The sequence below is a fragment of the Sturnus vulgaris genome, chromosome 6 (genome assembly GCF_052056855.1).
Source record: "Sturnus vulgaris isolate bStuVul1 chromosome 6, bStuVul1.hap1, whole genome shotgun sequence".
Taxonomy (NCBI): Eukaryota; Metazoa; Chordata; class Aves; order Passeriformes; family Sturnidae; genus Sturnus; species Sturnus vulgaris.
The window spans coordinates 15,477,421-15,501,374 of record NC_142248.1 but is presented as its reverse complement, the minus strand read 5'-3'; the positions used below and the strand labels follow the sequence as shown (position 1 = coordinate 15,501,374).

Sequence of the window (23,954 nt, the reverse complement as noted above, 5' to 3'; positions counted from 1 at the left end):
TCATTCTCATGCAAGTAAGATTTTTGAAGGCTAATTCATGGATTGCAGAAATCAGAGTGAATTCCTCAAGGCCATGGTGTTTGTGTAAAGCTGTGACATGCAGGTACTAATTGGGACTATCCCTATTAGTTCCCTGAGAGCCCTCAGAGTGAGGGCTAGAGTGCCAGGAAAAGTATTTCAGAAAGGCACATTGGTGGGTTTGTTGGTTTTGTTATTGAACTTTTCACATAGGTGCACGTAAGTTTCTAGTAATGGCAGACAGCTAATGCTGATCACTTCAGCTTATAGTTTCAGGATTATACTATTTCTGTGGTGATTGAGAGTTAAATGATAAAACTTCCCCAGCTTCTGATAGACTTTTTCTTTTAGAGGAAATGAAGCCTAAACTAGTTTATTTCTTTGTTGGCTTTCAAAGCAGCCAGCCAAGCCACTGGAGAACTGTAGATGCCTGTTTATAGAAGTGGCTGTGATTTAGCATTTGGGGATTGTTGTAGATCCTGAGTGGCATAGCTGGGAATAAAATCTAAAGATTTGTGACAGTCCTCTGTCTGCTCTGAATGACAAACTCACTGTTGTAGGCAGATTAAAAAGTGGGCTTTTAATTCTGCTTTTTTGTAAGATCTATCACTGAAAGATGGGAGTTGTTCTAGAACCAACAGTGGAAGGAAATGACAGACTCTGATTCTTTGCCATGAGGATACTGTAATTAGTGCATGAGATAGGTGTATTTTCTTAAGTTTGTGTCTTGTAGACACTACTGTATGAACATGAAATTAGTATCAGGAATCCTATTTGCCCATCTTTTCCACTGGGATCTGCTTCGTGCCATGCTGTTTGGTAATGTGGCACTACTGCCTCTTACAACACGCTTCTGACCTGGCTATTCATGAGTCCCTGCTTAAGCTTGTCCAGTGAGTTTTCTGCAGCTTTCTGGCCAGGCTGTGACTGTGTGTCGTGCTGCAGATCCAGGCGTACCTGATGTGCAGCAAGCTGCGCTCGGCGTACCTGGTGTCGGTGCGGCAGGAGAAGGCGCGCGCCGTGCAGCTGGTCCAGCGCGTGCGCCAGCTGGCCGAGAGCAGCGGCGACCACGTCGTGCAGGCCATCTGTGCCCAGTGGCTCGCAGTGCACCAGCCCAAGGTGAGAAATCGGCTTCCCCAGGGCACCAGGAAGTAACGTGGGACTGACACGCGCCATCGTGCTGAAGGAGGAGGCTTCAACACAAGAGCAAAGGTGTGTGGCTCAGCAGCCTCCAGGTGAAATGGAGCTCTCTTGACTGGTGTCGGTGGCAAATGGATGCTGCTAATGTGCCTCTGGTGAAAGGAAGGGAACTAAATTACAAGTGCCAGTCGTGTATTTTGACAAACAGTCGCTACCTCAGGGTGTTCTTTGGCTCTCTTTTTGGTGTGGGGAGGGGGGCAGTTTCAAACTGAACAAGCAAGGATTTAGATGTGTGGAAGAGAGCACTTCTGTTTCTGGCTTTAGTTTTTCGTTTTGTTGGTTTTTAATTTTTGAGGGGGTTGATATTTTTTGAAAAGCACTGAAATTAATAATATGTGTTTTATTTTTAATCCAGAAAACATACGTAGAGAGGACAGAAAATTTTTATTAACTCGATGTAGCCTAGAGTATAAAATTTTTGTGATGTTTCCTGTAAAATTTTCAAGATTGGAGAGTTTTTCTGTTACTAAGACTAAAACTCAGATTTTTTTTTTTTTTTTTAAAGCCTCTAGACAAATCATTGCTACTTCTCTTTTAGGCCCCGCCCGCCACTAGCACAATGTACCCAGTTTTTTTTAGTTTGTTTGAAAAGGTAGGAACTGATTCTTTATGGCAGATTTGTACTTACCAGTCACACTGTGTGATGTGTGCCATAGATGTGGCACTTGGGCTAGTGCCAACTAGATGAATGAAGTTATAAAGGGCATATCCTGTAAGGGGAGTACAAAGGGAAAATAAGCCTTTAAAATAGTTGAAAAATCACGTGCCTCTTTCTTTACTATGGTAATACCCAATAAATCATTGTGATGCAGCTTTTTGACTGAATAGTTGACAGTAAATTTCCACAGTTTTTCATCAGGTATAGCAAAGAATAAGGATAGAACAAGCTGTGGCAAAATTAAACAGGTGGTCTGTATCCCTGACAAATAGGGATGTATTTATTTATTACCAGGATAATTTGTCCCTGTCAAGTACAAAATACCAAACTGGACATGCCCTGTATTGACGGGTTTTGCTCTGCAAGTATTAGGTTAATCGGTTTTATGAAAAAAAGCAGCAATCTTTGGGTAATGTCTGTATTCTGGGATGCTGAAAAAAGGTAGCTGCTTCTCTGCAATTAGTATTGGGACATGAGAAACTGGCAGAAATGTGTTAGACAGTAGTAGGACCTTCAAAAAAACCAAACAAAACATGGCATTCCACAAGAGTTTGTGTTAGCTGCTTACATGTATTTCAGCACAAGAAGTAGGAAAACTAATTCACTTTCTCATTTAAAAAGTTGTTTACATAAAAAAACCAACAGGCTTTCTGAAGTAACTGTAAATAGTTTTAGAACGTAAAATAATTGAGACTGTCAAGTAAGAGTTTTGCACTATCTCCAGGCTCACTGTCATGAAAGAACAGACTTCCATGGTATTGGAAAGGATGTGGCCCATCTTCTTCAGGGTTTCAAGAGCTGACACAAACACCTCTCTTTGGAGGTGCTCTGCTCACTAGAGCAGAAATGACTACATACAGCTTTCAGACTCCCCTGACCACAGGTCTGCATTATCTCATTAGTGAGCAGTACTAATGAAAGCTTTTGTTTCCTTGGCCAGACTGACCTAGCTTTCCATCAGGCTAATCCTAAAACGTGACACTACCTATGGCTTCAGTCATTTATAAATCTCTGATTATGGGGAGGAGATTTTACTGTGTGTGAGTATCCAGATCTGCATTGCTGTTCTGCTCACGTTTTTCAGCTGTAGAGAGCACTGAGAGTGGAGTTTGCCATGCAGACCCATCAGTTCCATACCTGCCTTTTTTCCTGACCTCTTTGCACTGTACCTGATGCACTTTATGTAGTGTTTATTGTAATTTCATGTTCTTAACCTGGAATCATAGGGATCTTTCTTGTACCAGCAGAACTGGAATTTTGACCCTAATTAATTACCTTGTGTCAGGGGCTTTGAATTTTTGAACAGAAAAAGGGATTGAATACTGCCAGTTTAAAATAATTTCTCTGTTACTGACCAAGGTTTGTTTACAATTAAAAAAAAATAAAGTATTATGACTGTTACGTATTTTCCGTTTATTTTTTATCTCAGCAGAGCTAGGGGTCTCTTTGTAGATCTGCATTTTACTTTTGGCTATGCTTAACACAGTAATTAGAAGGGGGATAATTGTTCTATCATGCTAAATTTATCTGTTACTGAGTATCCTCAATATTTAGATTGACTGGAATGTCACATCTTTAGAAGTCCCCCCCAGCAGCTAGGTAGCCTAGGTAGTTCAGCCTCATGCATGTACTCAGTAATCCTCTTTGGGGAGCTTTGCAATTTAATCTAACTCTCCTTTACAAGCCTCCCTTTGAGACAGCTAAATGAGCTTTAGTTTCCTCATTTTTAACAGATCAGCTGAGAGGTATAAATTACTTGCTCAAGGTCAAAGAGAGTGGATGTATGTCTATGGAAATGTTTATTTAATATATTGTGTGTTAAATCTACAACCAGACTTCTCTGAGAAGAGCATTGACCTGCAAGGGAAAAAATATTTCACACCAGAGACACTTTTCTGCTTTTTTAAAAAATGGTTTCTCTTGCTCCTGAAGCTGCTTTCAACAACAGAGAATGACACAGAGACAGCAAGCTAAGGCTCCAGTGGTAGGTAACATTCTACTGCTACATTCTAGTTGTAGATTTAGCTTCATAATTGGGATGATGCATAAAGAGGGAGAGAAAAAAGGTAGAGTGACAGGGAGAAACACAAAGGAACTTTTAAAAATGTTACCTGGACTGAATTCTGTACATTAGTGAGGCAGGTGCAGATAACAGCAATACTAAGTAAACTGATTCAGCATTTCTGAAACAAGATACGGGGTCCTTGTCGTGAAAGGAAAATGGCTTTATTTAAGAGTATTGCTCAGAGGTAGCACAGGACTGATCTGCATAGACAGCATCCAGACAGGACTAATTAAAATTAGCATTTATTTTCCAAAACTGGCAGTTGGTCACAGTGGCAGGCTCATATGCAAGTCCAAAAACTTCCAGGCTTTTTTTCAGAAGCAGAAGATAATCCTATGAGCTGTGGTTTCTGACTGCTTAACTCTTCAGAAATAATCAGTGATTATGGATCACACTCCAGCAATTTGCACTCACGTAGCACTGGGAGCACAAGGGAGCAGCCCCAGTGCTATGTGGCCTGAGGCAGCTGCTTTGTGCAAGTGCAAGCTGTGTGGTCCTGCATGGGCAGGCTGGCAGCCTTGGCAACCAGTAACTGCTGGGCACACAAATGCAAGGACTTCTGTGCAAGTCTTACCTTCCTGTCTTGGAGCCAGCTTGACCACAGTACCAACATAGTCCTGCCTCCTGCTTTAGCTATTTAGCTCTAAGGAGTTTGGTGTCATTTAAAGCTCAAGTCTCAGCTGAAGTTGTTTAATATTTTTTAACGTGGCTGAGATGTTCCTTATTCATTCTGCTGTATTTTCTGGGCTCTAAAATAATTTAAAGTGCAGCTGGGGGGTTTACTATGACAGCTTTCACACTGTCTTTGTTCAATGCTTCACAAGAGATGTTGATTTTATTAATAACTTGTCTGTGCACAATTGCAGCTCTCCTGCAGCTTTTAACCTCCTAGTCACCTGCACCAAAACCTGGGTTCTCAGATTTGCCAACCCTCAGTTAACTTACTGCAGTCAGTGGGTATTTAGGGCCAAGATACCTCAGTGGCCAGGTCCAGCTTCTTACAGAGCATGCAGAGAAAGTGATTCCATGTAAAAACTTTACCTAATGCTTGGCACAAAAAGGCCAGGACCTGTTTCTGTGTGCTTGAGAGTATTTGTATTGCATAACTTGCCAGAAAATCTAACTAAAGTATTTTTGCTCTGCCAGTTCAAAGGTAGGAACTAAAAGTAATCTCATAAATCCTAAGTTCAGAGTCCTACCATTTCTATTGCTGTTAGGAAAAAAAACCAACAAAACTTTATTTAAAGTAATTCCTTGTTACTTCATAATCTAAACCTAAGATTGCAACCTCCCTTTCTATTCTAAAGCCAGAGAACCATAGCCTCGAGCTGCTGTGTGAGATAACAAGCAGGTTGCTTCCTGCATCAGTGCTCTTAGTTCTCCAGCTAGGAAGAGGGACTGATTGCTTACAAATCTCAATCCTTAAGTGTAATATTCCAGAAATTCAAATTATGTTGTGCCCACGGAGCCATCCTTAGGGCAGCTGAAGTATTAGCATTCTACTCATGAGGTCTCTCAGCAGTGCTGTTCCCCAGAGAAGCCTCGCTGGGCCCAGCCAGGGACACTCGGTGCTGCTCAGTCCCACTGGATGCCAAGGAGCTCACAGCTCACACTCCAGAGCTTCTTTGCTATCTCATCATCCCGACCACGTGGAGACACGTATGCTGGCTGGCAGTCACTGTAAGAAAAACATTCTTTTTATTCTTTCATGTCTAAGATCTCCATCCACATTAGTTTAATTCAAGACCAGTTCAAGAACAGTGGGAGGCTATCCAGCAAATGAGCAAGGGTTAGTGCTAAGCCACCATGAGAAAGATTTCTTTCCAACTAGCTAGAGAAGAATCTCTCCCAGTGGCACCAAGAACTGACAAGCAAGTCTAGCTCTATCTGTTGTCTCAACTCTTAAAAAACCTCACTAGTGTGCATTCTCATTAATACCACTAAAAAGGGATAGACACTCTAACCAGCCTTCTTCAGGAGCACATTTCCTAACAAACACTGCAAAAAAGTCACTTGAACAGCCCTTCATTCTAAACTATTTATCCCACTATATGCCCAAGAATAATAACACTGTAATAACCATGTATGGTTACTCTCTTTTCCATTATCTTCTGAACTGTGGCTTCTTTCTTCTCAGCTCCTCCAATCAGGAAGCTCTCAGTCTGGAAAAGAGGTCCTGTGTTCTTAACTGTAATGCTGCAATAACTTGGGAGTTCAAGAGCACAGAGGAAATGGCATCTTGTAAGGTTTCCATTTGGCTCACTGTTTCTAGATGGAGTCTTTAATATTCCTGAAATAACTGGTGGACTCCCACCTGTCTTATAGTGGCAACTGTAAATTCTTTTCTTAATGTCTGCACTTGTGTTTTATAGTCTGTGGCCTGAAAAGTGGCAAAGATTCTAGGCTAGTCCAATGTAAGTTGTGAATTAGCGTTGAAGCTTCTCATTTTCCACCATGTCCAAAACTCCCTTTTTTAATGAGTTTAAATTCCACCAGTTTTCTGTACTTTGGGACATTAATGCTACATTTTTATCCCAAGACAGACAGCCAGCCAGGGAAGACTTAAGATGTCTATTTATATACTCAAGTCTGATTAAGATGGTACAAACTCCCAAATGAAGATCAGGCAATGTCATTACAGAGACTAATCTGGTCACAAATCACAAGACGAAAGCTCTGCAAAGACACAATGGCTCCAACGGCATCCATGTGAGGGGGAAAAAAAAGACAAATTTTCATGTTACCCCAAAACCAGTATTGTTACAGTGCTCTCCATGCAGTGGGAAGCTGGCAGACGTATCTGTGGGAATCTGTTTGAATGGAAGTCTTTAAATATAGAATGATGATTACTTGAAACTGCTCTGGGCTGTGTTTTTGGTGATGGGAAAAGGAGAATGTAGAAGTAAGTCAAAGAAGTCAGAAAATAACAGGTTTTGTAATGGGAACTAAACAAGACCATTTCCATGACTGCATGACAAGCAGCCCAGCAAGAGTCCCTCCCAGCTGGTGCGTCTATCACACTGGAGGATAAAGTTATTTGGTCACATGCCAGACCTGAGAATCGCACCTCCTGTCTCTGCAGCTCCATCAGCTCTCCCAGCACCCTGAGAGCACAAGCTCCTCTGCTCCAGTGGGGTAAAACTACAAATGGAACTGAAGTATTCTTCCCAGGATTGACTGAAGTGACCTCATTAACGACACAGTTCTACTGAAAAGTGATTTTCCCAAGTGTTAGGCAGGTCATCATTAAAACTCTGAGCATATGACAGCCATTCCTGTATTTCCAGTACATTAATATTTCTAGCACTAAAGGACATGATGTTGTATGAAGTGTTGCACAGGTCAGGTGTTTGTTCTAACACGATTGCAACAGACCTGGAAGCACTAATGCTCTAGTATTTGTCACCTTCAGTCTTATCAGACAGCCTCTTACTCGGTCCCTTCTTAATGAAGAATGACAGTAAATCCCATATTCCCCAGCCAATGAAGTTGCCTTGCACAGAGTATCACTTCATCAGCTTGCACCCACCTGAAATACTGTCCTGTCACAGAGTCCAGCTCCTCAGCTACTGCACAGTAGATACTGGTCTGAGCTCCTTCACAAGGCGTCTTCAGGAAGAAGGAGAATATCTTCCACAGCCAAGTCATTACAAATGAGTGCCGGACCAGTTCAGAATAGACAGAGCCGGGATGGAGAGCGTTTGCTGTCACTTTAGTGCCTATGGCAAAATAAAGTATTCCAGGATAAATCTGCATGGATCAAAGTGTCTTTAAAAGAAGGGTAATACAGTCCTCGATTCTACCTATAGATATTCTATAACTTAAAGGAGGAATCCAGACTTGGATACAGAGAGTAAGTGAAGTCCTCTGTCGTTACTGCATGCTGGGTGTGATGGACACGACGTCTTAGCCAAATCAGCAGCAGTTTGGTACAGGCTCCAAAGAAGGTAAAGGTCTGAGCCAATGGGCCAAAACTCCTCTAGGAAACCTAGAGGCCAGTGAGTACCAGCACACATGAACTTGGAACACCCATCAGGCAGTTAATTACAAGACAAGTAGCCCATGGCTTTTCCAATACTCTTTTATCCAGGAACATTTAAATAAGGTTGTGGATATACCGAGTCTCACGTGTACCGTTGCCATTGTAAGCAATTTGAATACAAGCCAACCACTCCATTCCATAAATATTACAGCCTAAGTGAGCCTTCTCTGAGCTCTCCCTGCTAAGCAGTCTAACTGCAGGGTGACAATCTTCCCTTGAGCTGGCTCAACTCTCAAGACTGCTCCTCAAGGCAGAGAACTTTTACCAACAGCAAACCTTTGGATGAGCCCAACTGGACTTCAGCTCAAACTGCAGCTGGACTGCACAGCAGGTAACTCACCCCTGGAGCAGGGATGCCTCTCAAGGTTTTGGATTTCTTACCTAAGAGAGCCTTCCTTAACCAAGGCAGAGAGGCCCTTTGCTTGCAAGAAATCCTTGGTAAGTAACTGATTGCTGAATTTATTCTTAGGAAATATTACTAGTCCATGTAGCTACTATATATTAATTATTATAAACTTTGTATAGATAATTCCATTACATATAAATTGTCCAAGTCTTACACTAAAACTGGATCTAGCCACACCTAGGCTCCCTAAGGAGTTTCAAAAGCATGGGCTCCATGCTGAGCCTCCCGATTCAACAAGAGAGTCTTCCTTATATAGTGTGTTCCCAGTCCTGTGCAAATCATTCTAACCCAATTCTAAATCAGTTTTCCTTTTTAAGTGTCTTCCACGTAAGTAATAGAGTAAACCTTGCCATCAAATTTTGTTAAGTCATGCTTTCATGACATTAGGTTAAAAACACTTCTGCTAATACCTTTGATGGTGATTCTTGAAGCAGTTTAAATCACTCATCCATGGCGCTGGAGCACCCCCTGCTCCCTTCTAAACACAGGAGTCATTATGTGCCTTCTGTAAAACAAAGTGCTAGAGGGCCTGAGTGCTAAACCAGCAGCAGTTTCCATCAGGCTTTTGAGAACACCTGCCTCTTTTGACTTACTCTACTAGTAATTTCCTGGGGAAGACACTGCTTCTGTTACAGTAAATAAATACTACTTAAGTTTATGAACAGGACTGAATGACACAACTGTGAGACAGATGTTGTGACTTACAAGGTACTGTCTACTCTTATGCTTGTTCACAGGCCACCAACCTTTAAGGCAGCAGAGCGTGCATTAGCTTTTCTGTTGGACAGTGCAGTTGTATCTCTGTTTTCAGCTTCCACCCACATACCACAACTGTCTGTGTGGATGCAGCTAGTTTTTGACAAGCACCAAAGAAAAATGAGATCTATTCAACTGTGCCAAGCTACTAACTCCTCTACCCTGCTGTTGTAAAGACAATCTGTGTTGTAAGTCTCCTGGTTCCACAGACAGGAGATACTTTCTTCCTGCAGAGTTCTCAGTGACATTTGCCTCAAACCATTCAATTTCTGCATAGATGATTTGCAACCCTTTCTTCAATCCACGCTCCCCATCCCTGGTGCTCAGGGAGCCAAGCAGATAAACACCCCGCCTGCCTCTGGAACTTGCCTTGCAGCCGCCTGGCCAGCTCCCGCGTGAAGAGCACGTTCGCCAATTTGCTGTGACAGTAGGCGAGGCCCCGATTGTAGCATTTCTCACCATGGAGATCATGGAAGCGGATTCTGCCTCCGTGATGGGCCAGCGAGGACACGTTCACGATGCGGGCTGGGGCACACTGCTTCAGACGCTCCAGCAAGAGGAAAGTCAAGAGAAAATGACCTAGGGGGGACATGAAACGTCATCCTTCTAGGAAGGATGATTATATGTGGTATCTTACTGCTGCCCTCATTTCATGACCAGGAAAAAGAAAATTTCTATTAAATTCCCCTGAATTAAATCTATACTTTTTTGGGGCCTTCGAGTTCTGCTCCTCATCTTCAAAAAGCTGGAGCTGTCATACATTTAAAAATGTCCCAGGTAAAACATACAGATACTTAAACTGGATCCACGATACGCAAATACATTGCATCTCCAGAACTCTGACTCTGGCCCTCCATCCTTCCTGTAAAATGAAGAATGAGGAAAAAAAATTGGAAAGCAGGATTTTTCTTTGGCATTTTGCAACAGATGTTGATGTTAGGAGAAGATGATCTTTAAGGGCAATTCCAACCCAAACCATTTGATGATTCTGTGATTCCATATTGAGTGCAAACATATTTCCACTGGCCTTACCAAGATGATTGACTCCTAGATGCATCTCGAAGCCATCAGCAGTCTTGGAGTAAGGGCATAACATTACTCCAGCATTATTAATGAGAATATGGAGTTCCTTCTCCTCTGTAAGAAAAAACAGACATCCTTAAACAAGGAAACAGAATGCAGATAAGAAGGTAGCACAAGTCACCCCTTGCTGTTTGACTTGCAGCCACATCACCTGAGAAAAAGGATACCTCTCCTACCACAAACTCAGTGCCTCTGACCAGTCCCTGCTGTGAACCACAGTACCCAAGAGGTACAGAGACAAGCAAGGCAGGGATTTGGCAATGGTTAGAAGAGCAGACAGCAGTCCTTGGTAAAATATCCTCACTAAAAACAAGAGTCTAGAGACTGTACCTGCTAGAAATGTCTCAGCAAACTCCCGGATGGACTTTGTATCAGCCAAGTCCAGCTTTTTCACAATGACTTGCTGGTTCCCTGTTTCAGCTCGGATTTCACTGGCTGCAGCTTCTGCCTTTGCAATGTCTCTGCAGGCAATAATTACTCTTGCACCTGCACGGAGGGGAGTGGGGAACAACAGGAAACTGAGATCACTGGAGCACACTGGATGATCAAGGCTACAACAAGCAGACTGACCATGCACAGCAATTACAAACAATATATTACTTCTTTAGGGAACTAGCATCAGTCAGGGGGGTGGCTGGAAGGGACAAAGCCTTTCTCTCTCAATTGTGAGCTACAATCCAGTTGAAAGATACTTCCAGAACGGGCAAATACACATCTTATGTGCCTCTCCAGGTTCTCCCATGTTAGGAGTGCATACAACACTGGTATGATAGGGTAGTATCTGCCTCTATAATGGGAACGTCAAGCCAGGAGCACATAAAGGTGATGGATCCCAGCCAGATAATTTCTAAATGGATTGTGAACAGGTACTTTAATCTTCTTACCAGTTAGCCAAATACCATTTACATCAAATTAGCTTGAAACATGAATAACTAAAGCACACAGTGGTGGACCTGTGGTATTTCCCAGCTTCTTATAAGCAGAATCCAGGAACTTACACAGTTGCAGTGCAAAGCATATTTTTAGAGTCCAAGCAACGAAAACAGTTGAGGAACTGGAACTTGAACATCAGTGGTTACAGCCTCTGAAGGAACAGCACTTGGGTTCATCTGCAGTAACTCTAGAATCCAGTTTACTTCAATATCAGCCTACAATACGTCTTCCTTAGGTCCAGAAAAGGGACACAATGCACAGCTACCCCAGCTGCACAGGGATGTCTGCTGACGAGACTGCACTTGCCTCTTTGCGCGAGGTCTCTGGCGGTCTCTTTCCCGATGCCTGTGTTGGCTCCCGTGATTATCACCACCTTCCCTTCCAGCCTTGCTGTCGACTTACACCGTCCTCCAGCGACATACCGCCTGCAAGAGGAGAGACACCAGTCACCTCTGCCTGCTTAGGGGGCTCAGGCCGGGGCTGAGCGCCCAGAACCTGGGGATTCACATCGACACTCGGGCCACCGCTGCTTTCTGGGCCCCAGGGAGTCACGGGCGCCCTCATCTGAAGTGGCTGGTCGCGACCGTGTCGCGACCGGGACACCGGGAATTCGCCCCCAATCCCCCGCGCTTTCCTGAGCGCGGCCCCGCCTCCTGGCCCCGCCCTGTCCGTGCGTCAAGTGGAGCCACGGCTCCCATTGGCTGCTGCCGCGCGCCCCGGGGCCTTTTGGCCAATGGGCTGCACCGCCGCGCCCTGAGGAGAACGCGGGCCCCGCCCCCTGCCGCTCCTCCGCGAGCGCCCCGGTGCCGGGACAGAGCCCGGGAAACGCGCCGGGCGGTGCCAGGGCTGAGCGAGCCCCGGCAGCGCCTCAGTGTCACCGGGGCGCTGGAGCTGGGGCGGCCTGAGTAGCTCCCGACCCCGGCGCGGGCTGTAGAACGGGATTCCCGCTATTCGCACTCCCGCCGCACACACACGCGCGAACTGAGACGCGAAGGGCACCGGCTCCGTGCCCCAACGGGCGTTGCTCTGCGGGGATGAACATACGCGAAGGGCAGGGGCTGCGCTCGGTAAGACGCACCTGATGTAGGGCGCTGCCACGAAAAGAAGGACGGGGACGGAGACGGCGGCGCCCAGCGCAGCTTCCCAGCAGTTGAGCATCGCTGCCGCCAGCAACCCGCGCACCGCCAGCGCACGGCTCCCCGTAGCCGCCGCCCCGCCCCTCTGGATCCGCCTCCGCCCGCACAGGCCCCGCCCCGCGGCCGCGCCTCTCCCGCCTCGGCCTCGCCCACAACCATACAACCACACCTCCACTACCGGGCCGCGCCCCCGCCGGAGGAACCCGCGGGCAGGGAGCGGTCGGCCGGCTTCACGCCGCCAGCCCGCTGCTTTTTACCCCGGGCACCGCACGACTCCGACCGGGGTCCCTCGAAACATTCTGAAACGCACTCCTCAATTAAGGAGCCGAGAAATGTCTGCAGAGACAGCGCAGCGCAGTCGGCACTGCACTGTCGGCAGTGGCGTTTGAAGCACATTTTTACAACCCCACGCTGAGGTTCATGTCATTAACCCTGGCAAGGGGCATGCAACGATGTATACGTAGGCAGGCGCCGAGGCCTGGGAGCAGTGCGTTGGCGGCTGCGGCGGCTCGTCCCGCCGGTACCGGGGAGCCCCGGGGCCGCACCGGCGCCGGCGGACGAGCGCCCCCGCGCGCTGCGGACACGGCCGCCTGCCCGGGACTACAACTCCCAGCAGGCAGCGCGTCAGGCGGCCCCGGCGGCGGAAGCGCCGGGTGGGGCAGGGCCGGGGGCGCGGGGGTGTGGGGCCATGGCGGGCCGCGGGTCCGCGTCCTCGGAGCACCTGGAGCGGCTGCATGAGATTTTCCGCGGGCTGCACGGAGACCTGCGCGGCGTCCCCGAGCGGCTGCGGGGCAGCGCTGCCGGTGAGGCGGGGAGGGGGCGTGGACGTCCCTCGGGGCCGGAGCAGGGCACGGGCAGGGCCGGGATCCCTCCGGCCGGAGCTGCCCCACCGGCTACGGGGCCGTGGCCGGAGTGTTCGGGTGCTTCTCATTAGACAGGCGTGTTTGAGCAGCTGGGAAAGGCAGTGTCCCCTCAAGACTTTTGCGGGGGGCTTTGCAGTTGTAGGGATTCGGGACGTCGTTTGTGTTAGGAGCCTGCTGGAAGGAGGCGGGTGGCTCTGCCGTGTGTCGTTTTCAGCTGCTGCCATGTCCTGGTGGCTTTGCAGGTGTGTGGCTTCACTCCCCTGGAGCTCCTGTACTCTGAGAAATTTCAGCTCCATTGGCAAGCACTGCCGTGCTATGTTCACCGCATCAGTCTCCGAGGAGAGTTGTTATTTGGGTGGTATTTCATGCTGTTCTATTTGAACTGGAGTTTAGCCTGGAGAACAGAATGCTCAGGGGTGATCTTCTTACTTCTTAAAGCCTGGCTTTAAGGGTATTCTTTATACCACACCAGTGAGTAAAATTCTCTGACAGAACACACCTCTGTAAGGATCTGTGCTTCTGATTTGGCCCTTGATAACTGGCAGTGTTCTGAGAACCAGAAAGGGAAGTGATGTGACAACGAGAATTTTGCCAGTGTCATTGAATGCCTCTTACTAACCCCTTCCTATGAGAAATGTAAACCACAGCTGTCGTGAGCTGCTGTAGCTCAGCTCAGGTTTTGTTCCCCAGTGATGGGCAGGTGGCTGTCAGCCACATTCTGCTGTAATGTTCATTCTCCCACAATTCATCGGTTTTGTGTAAAATCATAAAAATCAGTTTGTTCAGAATGTACCAGTCTATGCTAGATAACACAGAGCATGAAACGCTTAATGTTTCTTACTTGGCTTTCTGTTTAATAATGAGTTAAATTCAGGGTCACAGTCCTTGTCATCAGCATTTTCAGAAAGTTTGGTACAAGAAAGGTGTTGAAACCTGCAAATGACAACTTGCAAACCCGCCTTAATGTCACTAGTGGTCAAAAAGGATAAATAAAAAGCTTAAAAAAACAATACCCTTTCTGGTAGAAATCCTTATTTTCCTATAGAAATGAGCATGATCACTTTCTTGATGACCTAAAACTTTGTCAGGTCTCCTTGACACTGTGGCAGTCATGAGCAATGAATTCTGAGCCATGGGCTTAAATACAGTTTTGCAATACTTGGGATTTTTTTTAATAGATTGCAAATCAAATAATTGCAAGTTGAATTTGCAGACATGCTAAAGAATTTTAATACAACTGTTCTTTTTTTTTTTTTCTGCAAAAATCCTGGCACTATTTTTTGAAAGTGTTTCTAAGAGAGTTTAAGACTTAAAAATTAGTCTGTCTGGTAGAGTCATTCCATTCTTCAAACGTTCTTTGTTTGCTTCTTGTGCTTATGAGGAGGGGAATATATATATTTTTTTTTAGTTGTCTGATCCCAAAATATTCAGGAGTTGATAAAAGAGACCTTGGAATACTCTTTAAGACCATTCACATGCTCCAGAAGCAACACAGAATCTCTAGTCCTTGGGACATCTTTGAAGGGTGGAGGTTTGGAAATGCTGTTTCACTCTATATAAAACAAGATGACAAATTCCTAATTCTAGAAACACTCTTTTTTCGCCCTTCCAAATCTGTAGGAAGGGTAAACAGGCTGGATAAGTTTCAAATGCTGTATTTTCCTCTACATGAATTCAGTTAGCTGTACTTGCCAGCTGAATCTCTTTCTGACTGATTGGAAATAAATCAGTTAAATGTCGATGAGTTGTGGGTAATGCTGCCATGGGGCAGGCCCTGCTGCTGCATTTTAGGAGTTCTGCCTGTGTGCTTTGAGTTGTGGTTCAATGCAGAGCGATGCCAGGTGAATCTCTCAGTGTATTTTGGCATTTCTGGATACTGGCCAGGTCCAGTAGAACATTTTCAGGCCACGTTGCTGGATTTCTTGTTGGCCTGTAGACAAAAAGGTCTCAAGCCATTGCTGCTTGACTTACCTAAACCACTCCATGATTCTGTGCCTTTTGGAAGCTGGCATTTCTTTGGTTGCAAATTTGAAAGTGCAGCATCTTCTTAGTCTGCATGGGAGAGACAAAGCAGGGAAATGCTGCTTTTCCAGATTTGTCATGGGTTTCCATGGCTTTGAGAGAGCAGTGGGTTTAAGAGGGCACTGCTTGAATCAGATTAGTGAAATGACTTGTATGAGACAAATTACTGACTTCCAAAGGCTGTTTTTCCACAGTTCATGTCCGTAACCCAGCTACACAAACAATGGCATCAGCACAAATGTATATGGTGGCAAATAATGGAGGAAGTTGAGGAGCATTTATTTAGGAACCTTCTAAGTCAGCATTTCCTCCAGAATAAATTGGGATGTGAAATTGCATTTCCAGATACTAGCTGATGTATTTATTAACAGTAATGATGTAGCTTAGTCTGTAATAATTCTGTCTAGTACATGAGATCACAGTTGCTTCTTTAGATGATGGGTTTTAGTTCTGTCTTAAGTTCTCTACAGTTCAAATTCTGGGCATAATCTGAATTTGAGCTGAGAAGGAAAGCCAACAGCTTAGGAGTGTTGTGTACGTGAGAGGAGCTATATAACAATGTTTTGAGTACTTCAGATTTTTACTATCTTCTGTTGAAAACTCAGTGATCTTTTGCAGAGGACTGTGCTTACCAAAAGGTATTATCAAGTTTTTTTACTGTGATGATGCTTTTATAATGTTGTATGTAATTTTGTCTTCAATCACATTGCTGGAGTTTTACCAAGATGTCAATCTACATTTTCTGCTGCCTTGAATTTCTTTTAGGACTGAATAATACTCTTTTGAGAGAGGTGAATTAAGCTAGGTGCATAGTTATCAGATTTCTGATAGAATTTGATTTTGTTTGCAGTACTCTACAAAAGTCTTCTGGTGTTCAATGCTTTTGCAAAAGATTACAGAACATTTTTTTTGCTCAGTTGATATAAGGAAAGTTTCAGATTTAGACTTTCATTGATGGTGGATGTTAGAGAGATATGATGGTTTTTTTAACACATGAAAAATACATGCCTTAAGGTTTTGTTTAAAAATAGAGTAACAGCAGCAAAACATTATTTCTGCACATTATTTGGTCTCCAAAGCCCAAGGTACACAGATCTGGGTAAATGACTGTCTCAAACAACTAAAATGGGTAGTGTTGTTGGCTGATTCAAACAACTCATGTCATTCCTGAAGAAGGAAGCATTTGGCTTTAGTCTGTGAACCCGAGGTGATACTTTGGTGGAATCTTTTTTCTCAGAGAACTCTGGAATGCTTATGCTGTGTACTTAGGTACTTTATGACCAAGGGAATGCAGAGTGCCAGATCTGCCAGGACCTTCAGGGCTCACTTGAAAAGGTAGATTGACCTGATGTTCTGTTCAAATCCAAATTACAGTTTCAGCCTTCAGTAATCTGAAGTGTTTGCAAAAAAAGAAGAAAATTTTTCATGAGCTGTTTACCAATGTGTCTTCTTTGCTGTTCTTTCATGCTAAATGTTTTTCAACATGCAATTCTGTCAGTGGACATGGAAGGACAGTATGTCAGAAAAATACTTGAAAAATTAGTTCTTTTGTCTACCAGAGGCAGTGTTCAGCATTTGGAAGAACGATTTCTGCTCTCTTGCCCCACTCCCTTCTGAAAAGTTGTCGTAATAACGAACTGTTCCTATTTGAAATAAATTTTGACCTGGTGTTCTGCAGCCAGCCATCTGTGGCAGCTTCTTTGTTTTTAGTGGGTTGAGTTGGAGTTCTGTTGTCATTTCTCAATATCCTACTTTTCCTTTCCCAGAGGAGAAGAAAAAACTGGTTCGAGAATTCGATGAGAAGCAGCGTGAAGCCAATGAGACGGTGAGTGTGAGGCTTCTGGCCTTCCTGATGGTTGAAAGACTGCTGCATTAAAAAGGGCAGTACTTACAAATGTTACTTTTTAATGGATCCTATTCTGGCATGCAGGAGTTTCATTTTTTTACTATTTGATGATTGATCTTGATTGGAGTGTGTGTGTTTGTTAAGACTGTTGTGTATACTTATATACCTACGTAAATATAAACAAATATTCTTGCATGTGTTTCGAAGGGATTTTCAATGCTCAGTTTTGATACTGCCTTCACTTTGTTGAAAAAAGTAGAGTGGTGGAGGTGCAATTAAAATTGTACAGGAAGGACATAGACCTGTTGGAGTGAGTCCAGAGGAGGGCCATGAAGATTAGAGGGATAGAGCACCTCTGATATGAGAAAAGGCTGAGACAATTGAGATTGGTCAGCCTATAGAAGAGAAGGCTCTGGGTTGACCTTATTGCAGCCTCTCAGTACCTAAAGGGAGGTACAAGAGAGCTGGAGAGGGACTTTGTACAAGGACAAGTAGTGATAGGACAAGGGGTAATGACTGACAAAGGGTAGAGTTAGATTGGGCATTAGGAAGAAACATAACTGTGAGGTTGTTGAGACACCGGAACAGTTTTGCTGGGAAACTCTTGATGCCCCATCCCTGGAAGTGTTCAAGGACAGGTTAGATGGATCTCTGAGCAACCTGGTCTAGTGGAAGGTGTCCTTGCCCATGGCAGGGGTGTTGGAACAAGGTGGTCTTTAAGATTTCTTCCAACCCTAACCATCCTATAATTCTGTCTCTGTTGCACAGATGTGATAGAAACCTGATACCCATTCTATAAATGCTTAAACAAAGTGAGAAATGCAAATTTTGAAATGTAGAGTGATGTTTCAGGGAAAAAACACAAGCATTTAAGCTTGGGATTTTTTTTTTTATTGAGGTGTTGTGTATCTGAAAATGCACATGGGCTCAAGAGCATTGGGTAGCATGGTGTACTCAATACTAGATGGGGCATGGGATTTGGAGTTATCCCCCTCAGCCAGTCCAACACAAACACGTGAATCCCTTCATCTGGGGCTGAGTTTTGAATACAGCTGCTGCTAAGAATAGATGTGGTGCTTTAAAGAATAAACATGCTTTCTTTTGTTAAAGCTGCGGGAAATGGAGGAAGAACTGAAGTACGCTCCTGTGCCTTTCCGTAACCAAATGATGAGCAAAATCCGAGCGTACAGAAGAGACCTGTCCATGTTCCAGAGAGAGATGAGAAGCACAGATTTGGGACTGGGCCGTGGAAGCCAAGGCGATACAAAATATGGGATCTTCGCCACAGAAAATGAACAGAGTGTGAGGATTAGATGTAAATTTGATTTAACTTTGCTGTGGTGGTGCAAAAGCAGTAATTGCAGATGCATTGTTTACAGTGTTTCTACTTTAAATCACTTCTGTGCTTTTATTACTCCCTGTATATCTCTCTCTACATGTAACATGAATATCACAGGGAGGAGAAAGAACACCTAGAACTCAGAGGAGAGCTTTTCTGTTCTAAAACAAAGATAGGAATGTCATCAAAATGGAACTCCTTGAAAGCTATGCAGTTAGTAATTTGCACAACATTCTGTACTGAAGCTTTGTTTAATCATTCCCTTGCAGAAGGGAAAACACAGAAGTGATGCTACTTAATGAAAGAAAGGTTAACTCACCTAGTTCTAATCTCCAAAACTAGCAAAGTTTGTATCATGCATTGTATAGGTTCTTTGGTAAAATTATTTTTTAAGCGATCTTAGTGTGAATAATGTCAAGAAAATATAAGGATTTTTCCTCTAGTGCTTTTTTGCTATAGTTTTGCTGCTAAAATGCAAAAAGTACAATTTCTTGTTTACCAGATAGGCTTAGAGATATCTGAGCTAGTGAGACTGAATCTCCTAACTGTCTTCAAAGTGCTGTCATCTGTACAGAAAGTTCATGGAGGTGGGCTTTTCATTTTTCTGCCTCAGATGAAGACATATTGAGGGAAGTTCTTTGCTTAGTATTTCCTTCTGCTGCAGCTTAGGAAATTTTTGCATTTGCTTCCTCTTGACTGATTCCTCTGAAACCTGAGAGTAGGGTGATAGATTAGACTTTCTGGAGCTTAAGAAAACACTTTATTTTGAGCTACCTTCTGACCCCAAGGTCAGTAAACATTCCTTATCCTCTAGCCCAGGCTACTGGCATGAAAAGAGGATCTTTATTACTTAGCAGTCCATCTGTTAGTGCTGTTTGTTCCTAATCATTTTGACTGTAAACTCTTCAAGATTCCCCTGGCAACCAACTGTGAAGCTGCAAATAAGGCTGACTTTAGATGTGAATGGAAGTAAAAGTTAGCATCTGGAAAAGAAAGGTACTATTTTTATGTAAATGGTCTTTGATGGCAAAGTAAATTGTTACAAAGACAGGTTTTTGGAACTGTTTTAACTCTTCAGTGCTGTATCCTTTTTTGAGATTTAACTAGATTTGGCCATAATCTTCCAAGGTGAACAAGGCTTGGCAAGAATTAACTGGGCTGCATCAGTTAATATAAGAAGTATGTACAGCTAATACAAATGGATGGCCTATGGAGTCTTTTAATGCCAGAAGCTGAATACTTCTGTCTTTGTGCTTAGTAGTTAAGCGTCCATTATTTTTCAGACTCACCTGCAGTCACAGAGGGCGCTGCTTCTCCAGGGCACAGACAGTCTGAACCGAGCCAGTGAGAGCATCGAGCGCTCGCACCGAATCGCTGCTGAAACCGATCAGATTGGCACGGATATCATCGAGGAGCTCGGGGAGCAGCGGGAGCAGCTGGAACGCACCAAGAGCAGGGTAAGCAGGAAACCGGGCATTGCTTTGAAACAATCTGTTATTTTAGTGGGAACTGTATGCCAGCAGTTACTCTCGGGGATTTTCCTAGGCATAGTAATCCGGCTGGATATTTCTACAGACCAAATTCAGGCTGCCACATTTCTATTTGTTCTCATAAAAGAAAAATAGTTACTAAAAATAGTAGAAGGGTCCAAATGTCTGCTGCTGTGTCTGTGCAAGATGGGAGATTAGACCTGTAGATCCGCTAGAAAAAATAGCATAACTGAAAAAGTTACAGATAATTGTTAAGGTCTTGCCTTGTGACTAGATTACTAGTAAAAATTAAAATTTTGGAAGCAGTTAGCAAGTTTTTGTAATGAAAATAAATTTCGTAAAAAAGTAATTACTTAATTACTAGCTTTCCAATATTTGCAGGGAGGGAGAAAATGTTGTCAGACAAAATGCCCATTCCCCATCCTTGGTTCAAGAAGTTCTGCTTCTGCTGTGAAAGCTTCAAAAACTAGTTGACTTGTTTTGTTTACACATGTATGCAAAACTGACAATTTGATTTTTGAACTAACCAACTGATGGGATTTTCTGTGTGTGCAAAGGGTCCCAAGAGTAAAGCTCCTAGGTGAGTGACTTCAGAGGACACCGAGTTTGGCAAATAAGCCTACTCAGCCAAAACAAAAAGCATACCCCTGCTCTTGGGAGTTCTCTCTACTCATTGCAACAGCCTGTAGTTTTTTCATTTAAGTAGTTCTGTAATTTCAATCAGAATTTGGTTTGTCCTCTTCCAAAATTTGGGTTAGAAAGCAGGAAAGGAAATTGATCTTTAGATTTGTAGGTATAGTTTTTGTCCTTTAGCTAATAAAAAATGTTACAGTCCTTCAGGCGTCACAGTCCCTCAACAAATTGTTCATAGAAGCATAGAATTGTTTAGGTTGGAAAAGGCCTCAAAGATTATTGAGTACAATCATTAACCCGTCACTGCTGTGTTCATCACTAAACTGTGTTTGTGACTTCTACTGTGAGCCTCTTAGGCAATGAATTGTGGAATTGTGTCAATCACACATTCCAACTGGAAGCAGACTTTCTTCTTACATGTTCTTTCGTAGTGAAGATCAGAACTCTACTAAGCTCCGAATAGACTTCACTGTTTTCTTCCCAGCTTTGTCCAGTCCATCTCAATGCAAAGAAACACACAAGCAGTTTTGCAGTTGAGGGCAATGTGTTAAACTGCAGAGGAATTGTGCAGGCAGGTGTCTGTGATATAAGTGACCTAGCTTACCTTTCACTTCCCTTGAATATTTGGAAGTGGAATAGTGAAATCTTACCTGGAAACCAGTGGCCATGCATCATGAATTGTGTCTGTGAAGCAGCACCTTTGTTAGTTGTTTATAACCTCACTTCATTACATGCTTCTTAATAACTGACTCAGTATGCTGGGCAGTTCATTTCTGGTCAATACAAAGCTGAAATGGATTATCCATTAGCAGCTCAGAGCTTGTATCCACTGGGTCACTTAGACCTGTCCGTGCAACACAGTTCTTTCTTTGATAGAACTTGAGCAGCATTTCAAACAGTTTGATATGCACTGGAGTGAACACATCAGTATCACTTTCTTCTGGTGTTAACAACTAGAACAGTGAAAGAAGCTAATACCAGCTTTCTGCTATTTGTATGTTAATTAAAAAGGCGGAAAGTGGTCTCAAATTGCATATGCTTGTATGTATCTAAGGGTAAGTATACACAAAAGTCTTAATTTCTCCTTAGAAAAGAGGCAATGCTTCCAGCTGGTATTGTGGGTAGAAACCAATGTTGTGTCTCAATTTTGACACAAGTTCATCCTTGGTTCTATAATACATTGCAGCATTTCAACACCAGCTGTTCTCACATGCATCTTTCCAGAGCTGATGTGTGCTCGTTTAACTGACAAGTAACTTCTGTCTGTCTCTCTTCAGTTGGTGAATACAAGTGAGAACTTGAGCAAGAGTCGCAAAATTCTACGCGCGATGTCCCGCAGGTGAGTGCTGTGACTGACACCAGCACGGAGCATTGGTGCCTGCTGGATTTAGGGGAAAAAAATGAGTATCAGCTGAGACTGCAGGGAAGTTTTAGGGAATGTGTAAACAGAACATGTGCCCACATGCAGATACTGATTTGTGTGTTTTCCTCTCTGGTAATTGCTTAATGGAGTACAGGCTATTGAACAGCACTGAATGTGGGCTGTTCGGTCAGGATGCTGTGGGGTCTTTAACCATCCAAGCTGGGGTGAGAACAGAAGCAAGTTACAGTGAATTGCTCATGGTGCCTTCAGATGCTATTCATTCAGGTTGGGAAAAATTGTGCCATAAATCACTGCAGCACTGGGCGAGATAGATGCCTGATGACACGGACAAATCTGTTTAGCCCACACCAGTGCCCTAGAGCAGCTAGTCCTAGGCTGACTCATGAGACAGTCTGAGCTGCTATACGATTTTGATGGCTAAAGCCTTGGCAGCAGTTTAGCTATATTGTTTAATTAGCCTTAAAAATCCAGTTAATAGATTGTATTCCCAGTAGATACTTATCTCTTCACAACCTTTCCTTTATGCCCATTGCTACAGGAAGTTGTGATAACTGTCCGGTTTTCAGCAGTAGAACTGTACTAGCAGTACTTTATTATTTTGACTTTTTAGTTTTCCTCCAACCACATAGTTCAAGTAAAAGCACCACAATGAATGTTTGAGCACAGGACTTCAGGTATTGTTTTCCTCTTTGCTTAACTGAAGGAGCAGGCACATATAGAGCAATGATCCCTTCAGGGGAAGGAGAACAGAACTACTGCTGAAATAGGAGATTTAAACAGGATTTCCAGGCAAAAATGAATAGTGAACTATTGAGCTTGGCCTTTTCTGCTTGTTAAAAGTGAAAAAAAAAACCCTTGCATTTTTGTTTTTTAACAATAGAGTGACCACGAATAAGTTGTTACTGTCGATTATCATCATCCTGGAACTGGCCATCCTAGGAGGTGTGGTCTACTACAAGTTCTTTCGCAAGTGATGAACCTTCGTGACCAAGACAAGCTTTTCCACTGATGAGGAACAGGATGGGCTGTCTGCTCCCTTTGACTGTCTTCGGGTTGAACTGAGTCATGAGACAGCACATTCAACTGAAACTGTACTGACACTCGAAAGACAGAGAATGGGAGTAAAAAGAAACAGGCTTGAACTACTAGTAAGATGAATAAGAAGGTAATAAATATTTTATTGTCTCATTTTGTATATACTTAACTAAATGAATAAATCTTGGTATGTAATAAAGTAGCCACTGATCAATGGAAAAGCTAGTTTATTTAAAAATTGAGGAGTTAACAGTATTTGCCAAGTGTTGACAATCTATCCACTCAAGTGCCTCAGCAGAGCTCTGTAGTGTCCAATATATCCAACACTTTGGGTTCTTAAATCCTCACTTGCTCTTCACTGTCGGATTCATCTGGAGAGCTGGGTGTTGGGAGTTCATCAAAAGCGATGTGTGCTCCTTCCCTTGTCTGCCCAAAGCACGTTGCTATCACATCGACTGCAAGGCGAGCAGTGGCTTTCACTGCCTCTTGAGAAGCTCCGAGCAGTGGATTGACTTCAACCATGTCTACAGCTGAAAGCATTCCTGTGAAAATGATTTCCAGCTTTGTTACTCTGACAAAGGGTACAGTCTTTTGCAAAGTTTTGTTTGCAGCCTTTTATTCATTGTAGCATGTCTGGTATTTGGGTTTGTGACCTACTCTACCCCTTAGACAAGTACAATTGGCTCTCAAGTGAGGGATCAGAGTGTTGTTCTCAGATGTAAATTTGTGGTTTTAATTTTATTCTTTCCTACATCATCACTACCTCACTCATTCATGCTTTCAGCATTCAGGAAAAATGTTTGATGTTCCATATACATTTATAAGAGGAATGGTTTTCTCCCAGTCCAAAAATGAGGGATTATAAAATAGCCTCACCTCACACTCTTTTGCCATCCTACTCATAAATCTATAGACTATTGTCTGGTTGGGATTTTTTTTAAACCATCTTTTACTGCAAATAATATTGTTTAAACATATTAAATAAAACCTTGATGGTAATAAGATGAAAAGTCCTTATATATTGAGTCAATTGCAATATATTTTA

At 43.5% G+C, this 23,954-nt stretch overlaps 4 protein-coding genes across 11 annotated transcripts in view; 2 read left to right on the top strand and 2 right to left on the bottom strand.

The window, feature by feature from the left end:
* ZFYVE26 (zinc finger FYVE-type containing 26) overlaps positions 1-3,277 on the top strand; it is a 48,110-nt gene extending 44,833 nt beyond the window's left edge. For all 6 annotated transcript variants that reach the window (XM_088167118.1, XM_014869429.2, XM_014869430.2 and 3 more), the window contains one exon: positions 964-3,277. In XM_088167118.1, coding sequence (XP_088023244.1) covers positions 964-1,173 — 210 coding nt within the window. In that variant the 3' untranslated portion in view covers positions 1,174-3,277. The remainder of the gene's footprint in view (positions 1-963) is intronic.
* An 808-nt stretch (positions 3,278-4,085) lies between these two features.
* Positions 4,086-12,713, bottom strand: LOC106849053 (retinol dehydrogenase 12). Of its 3 annotated transcripts, none has more exons than XM_088167121.1 (7): positions 12,578-12,713; positions 11,468-11,586; positions 10,559-10,714; positions 10,178-10,282; positions 9,515-9,724; positions 7,471-7,660; positions 4,086-5,619 (listed from the first exon to the last, which is right to left on the bottom strand). In XM_088167121.1, exons 1-7 carry the CDS (start codon positions 12,691-12,693, stop codon positions 5,517-5,519), a joined length of 999 nt encoding a protein of 332 aa, XP_088023247.1. In that variant the 5' UTR covers positions 12,694-12,713; the 3' UTR covers positions 4,086-5,516. The 3 variants fall into 3 exon arrangements, with proteins under 3 accessions (XP_088023247.1, XP_088023248.1, XP_014724927.1); XM_088167122.1 differs by having other exon boundaries at positions 12,555-12,610; XM_014869441.2 differs by lacking the exon at positions 12,578-12,713 and adding an exon at positions 12,240-12,411.
* A 238-nt stretch (positions 12,714-12,951) lies between these two features.
* On the top strand, positions 12,952-23,913 carry VTI1B (vesicle transport through interaction with t-SNAREs 1B). Its single transcript, XM_014869446.2, has 6 exons — positions 12,952-13,100; positions 16,949-17,007; positions 18,139-18,330; positions 19,651-19,824; positions 21,768-21,829; positions 22,755-23,913. Exons 1-6 carry the CDS (start codon positions 12,986-12,988, stop codon positions 22,846-22,848), a joined length of 696 nt encoding a protein of 231 aa, XP_014724932.1. The 5' UTR covers positions 12,952-12,985; the 3' UTR covers positions 22,849-23,913.
* Positions 23,024-23,954, bottom strand: part of ARG2 (arginase 2) — a 19,638-nt gene continuing 18,707 nt past the window's right edge. Inside the window, exon 8 of the mRNA XM_014869439.2 lies at positions 23,024-23,451. Coding sequence (XP_014724925.1) covers positions 23,246-23,451 — 206 coding nt within the window. The 3' untranslated portion in view covers positions 23,024-23,245. The remainder of the gene's footprint in view (positions 23,452-23,954) is intronic.

Bases quoted from the DNA above. Each gene is read 5' to 3' on its own strand.
- LOC106849053 (XM_088167121.1), bottom strand. From the start codon at position 12,693: ATGTGCTTCAAACGCCACTGCCGACAGTGCAGTGCCGACTGCGCTGCG. The intron at 9,725-10,177 runs GTAAGGCCAGTG...TGTCCCCCCTAG, and splicing joins TCTAGGAGTCAATCATCTTG to GTCATTTTCTCTTGACTTTC. The intron at 7,661-9,514 runs GCAAGTTCCAGA...ATTTTGCCATAG, and splicing joins GCTGGCCAGGCGGCTGCAAG to GCACTAAAGTGACAGCAAAC.
- VTI1B (XM_014869446.2), top strand. From the start codon at position 12,986: ATGGCGGGCCGCGGGTCCGCGTCCTCGGAGCACCTGGAGCGGCTGCAT. The intron at 13,101-16,948 runs GTGAGGCGGGGA...TTCCTTTCCCAG, and splicing joins GCTGCGGGGCAGCGCTGCCG to AGGAGAAGAAAAAACTGGTT. The intron at 21,830-22,754 runs GTGAGTGCTGTG...TTTTAACAATAG, and splicing joins CTACGCGCGATGTCCCGCAG to AGTGACCACGAATAAGTTGT.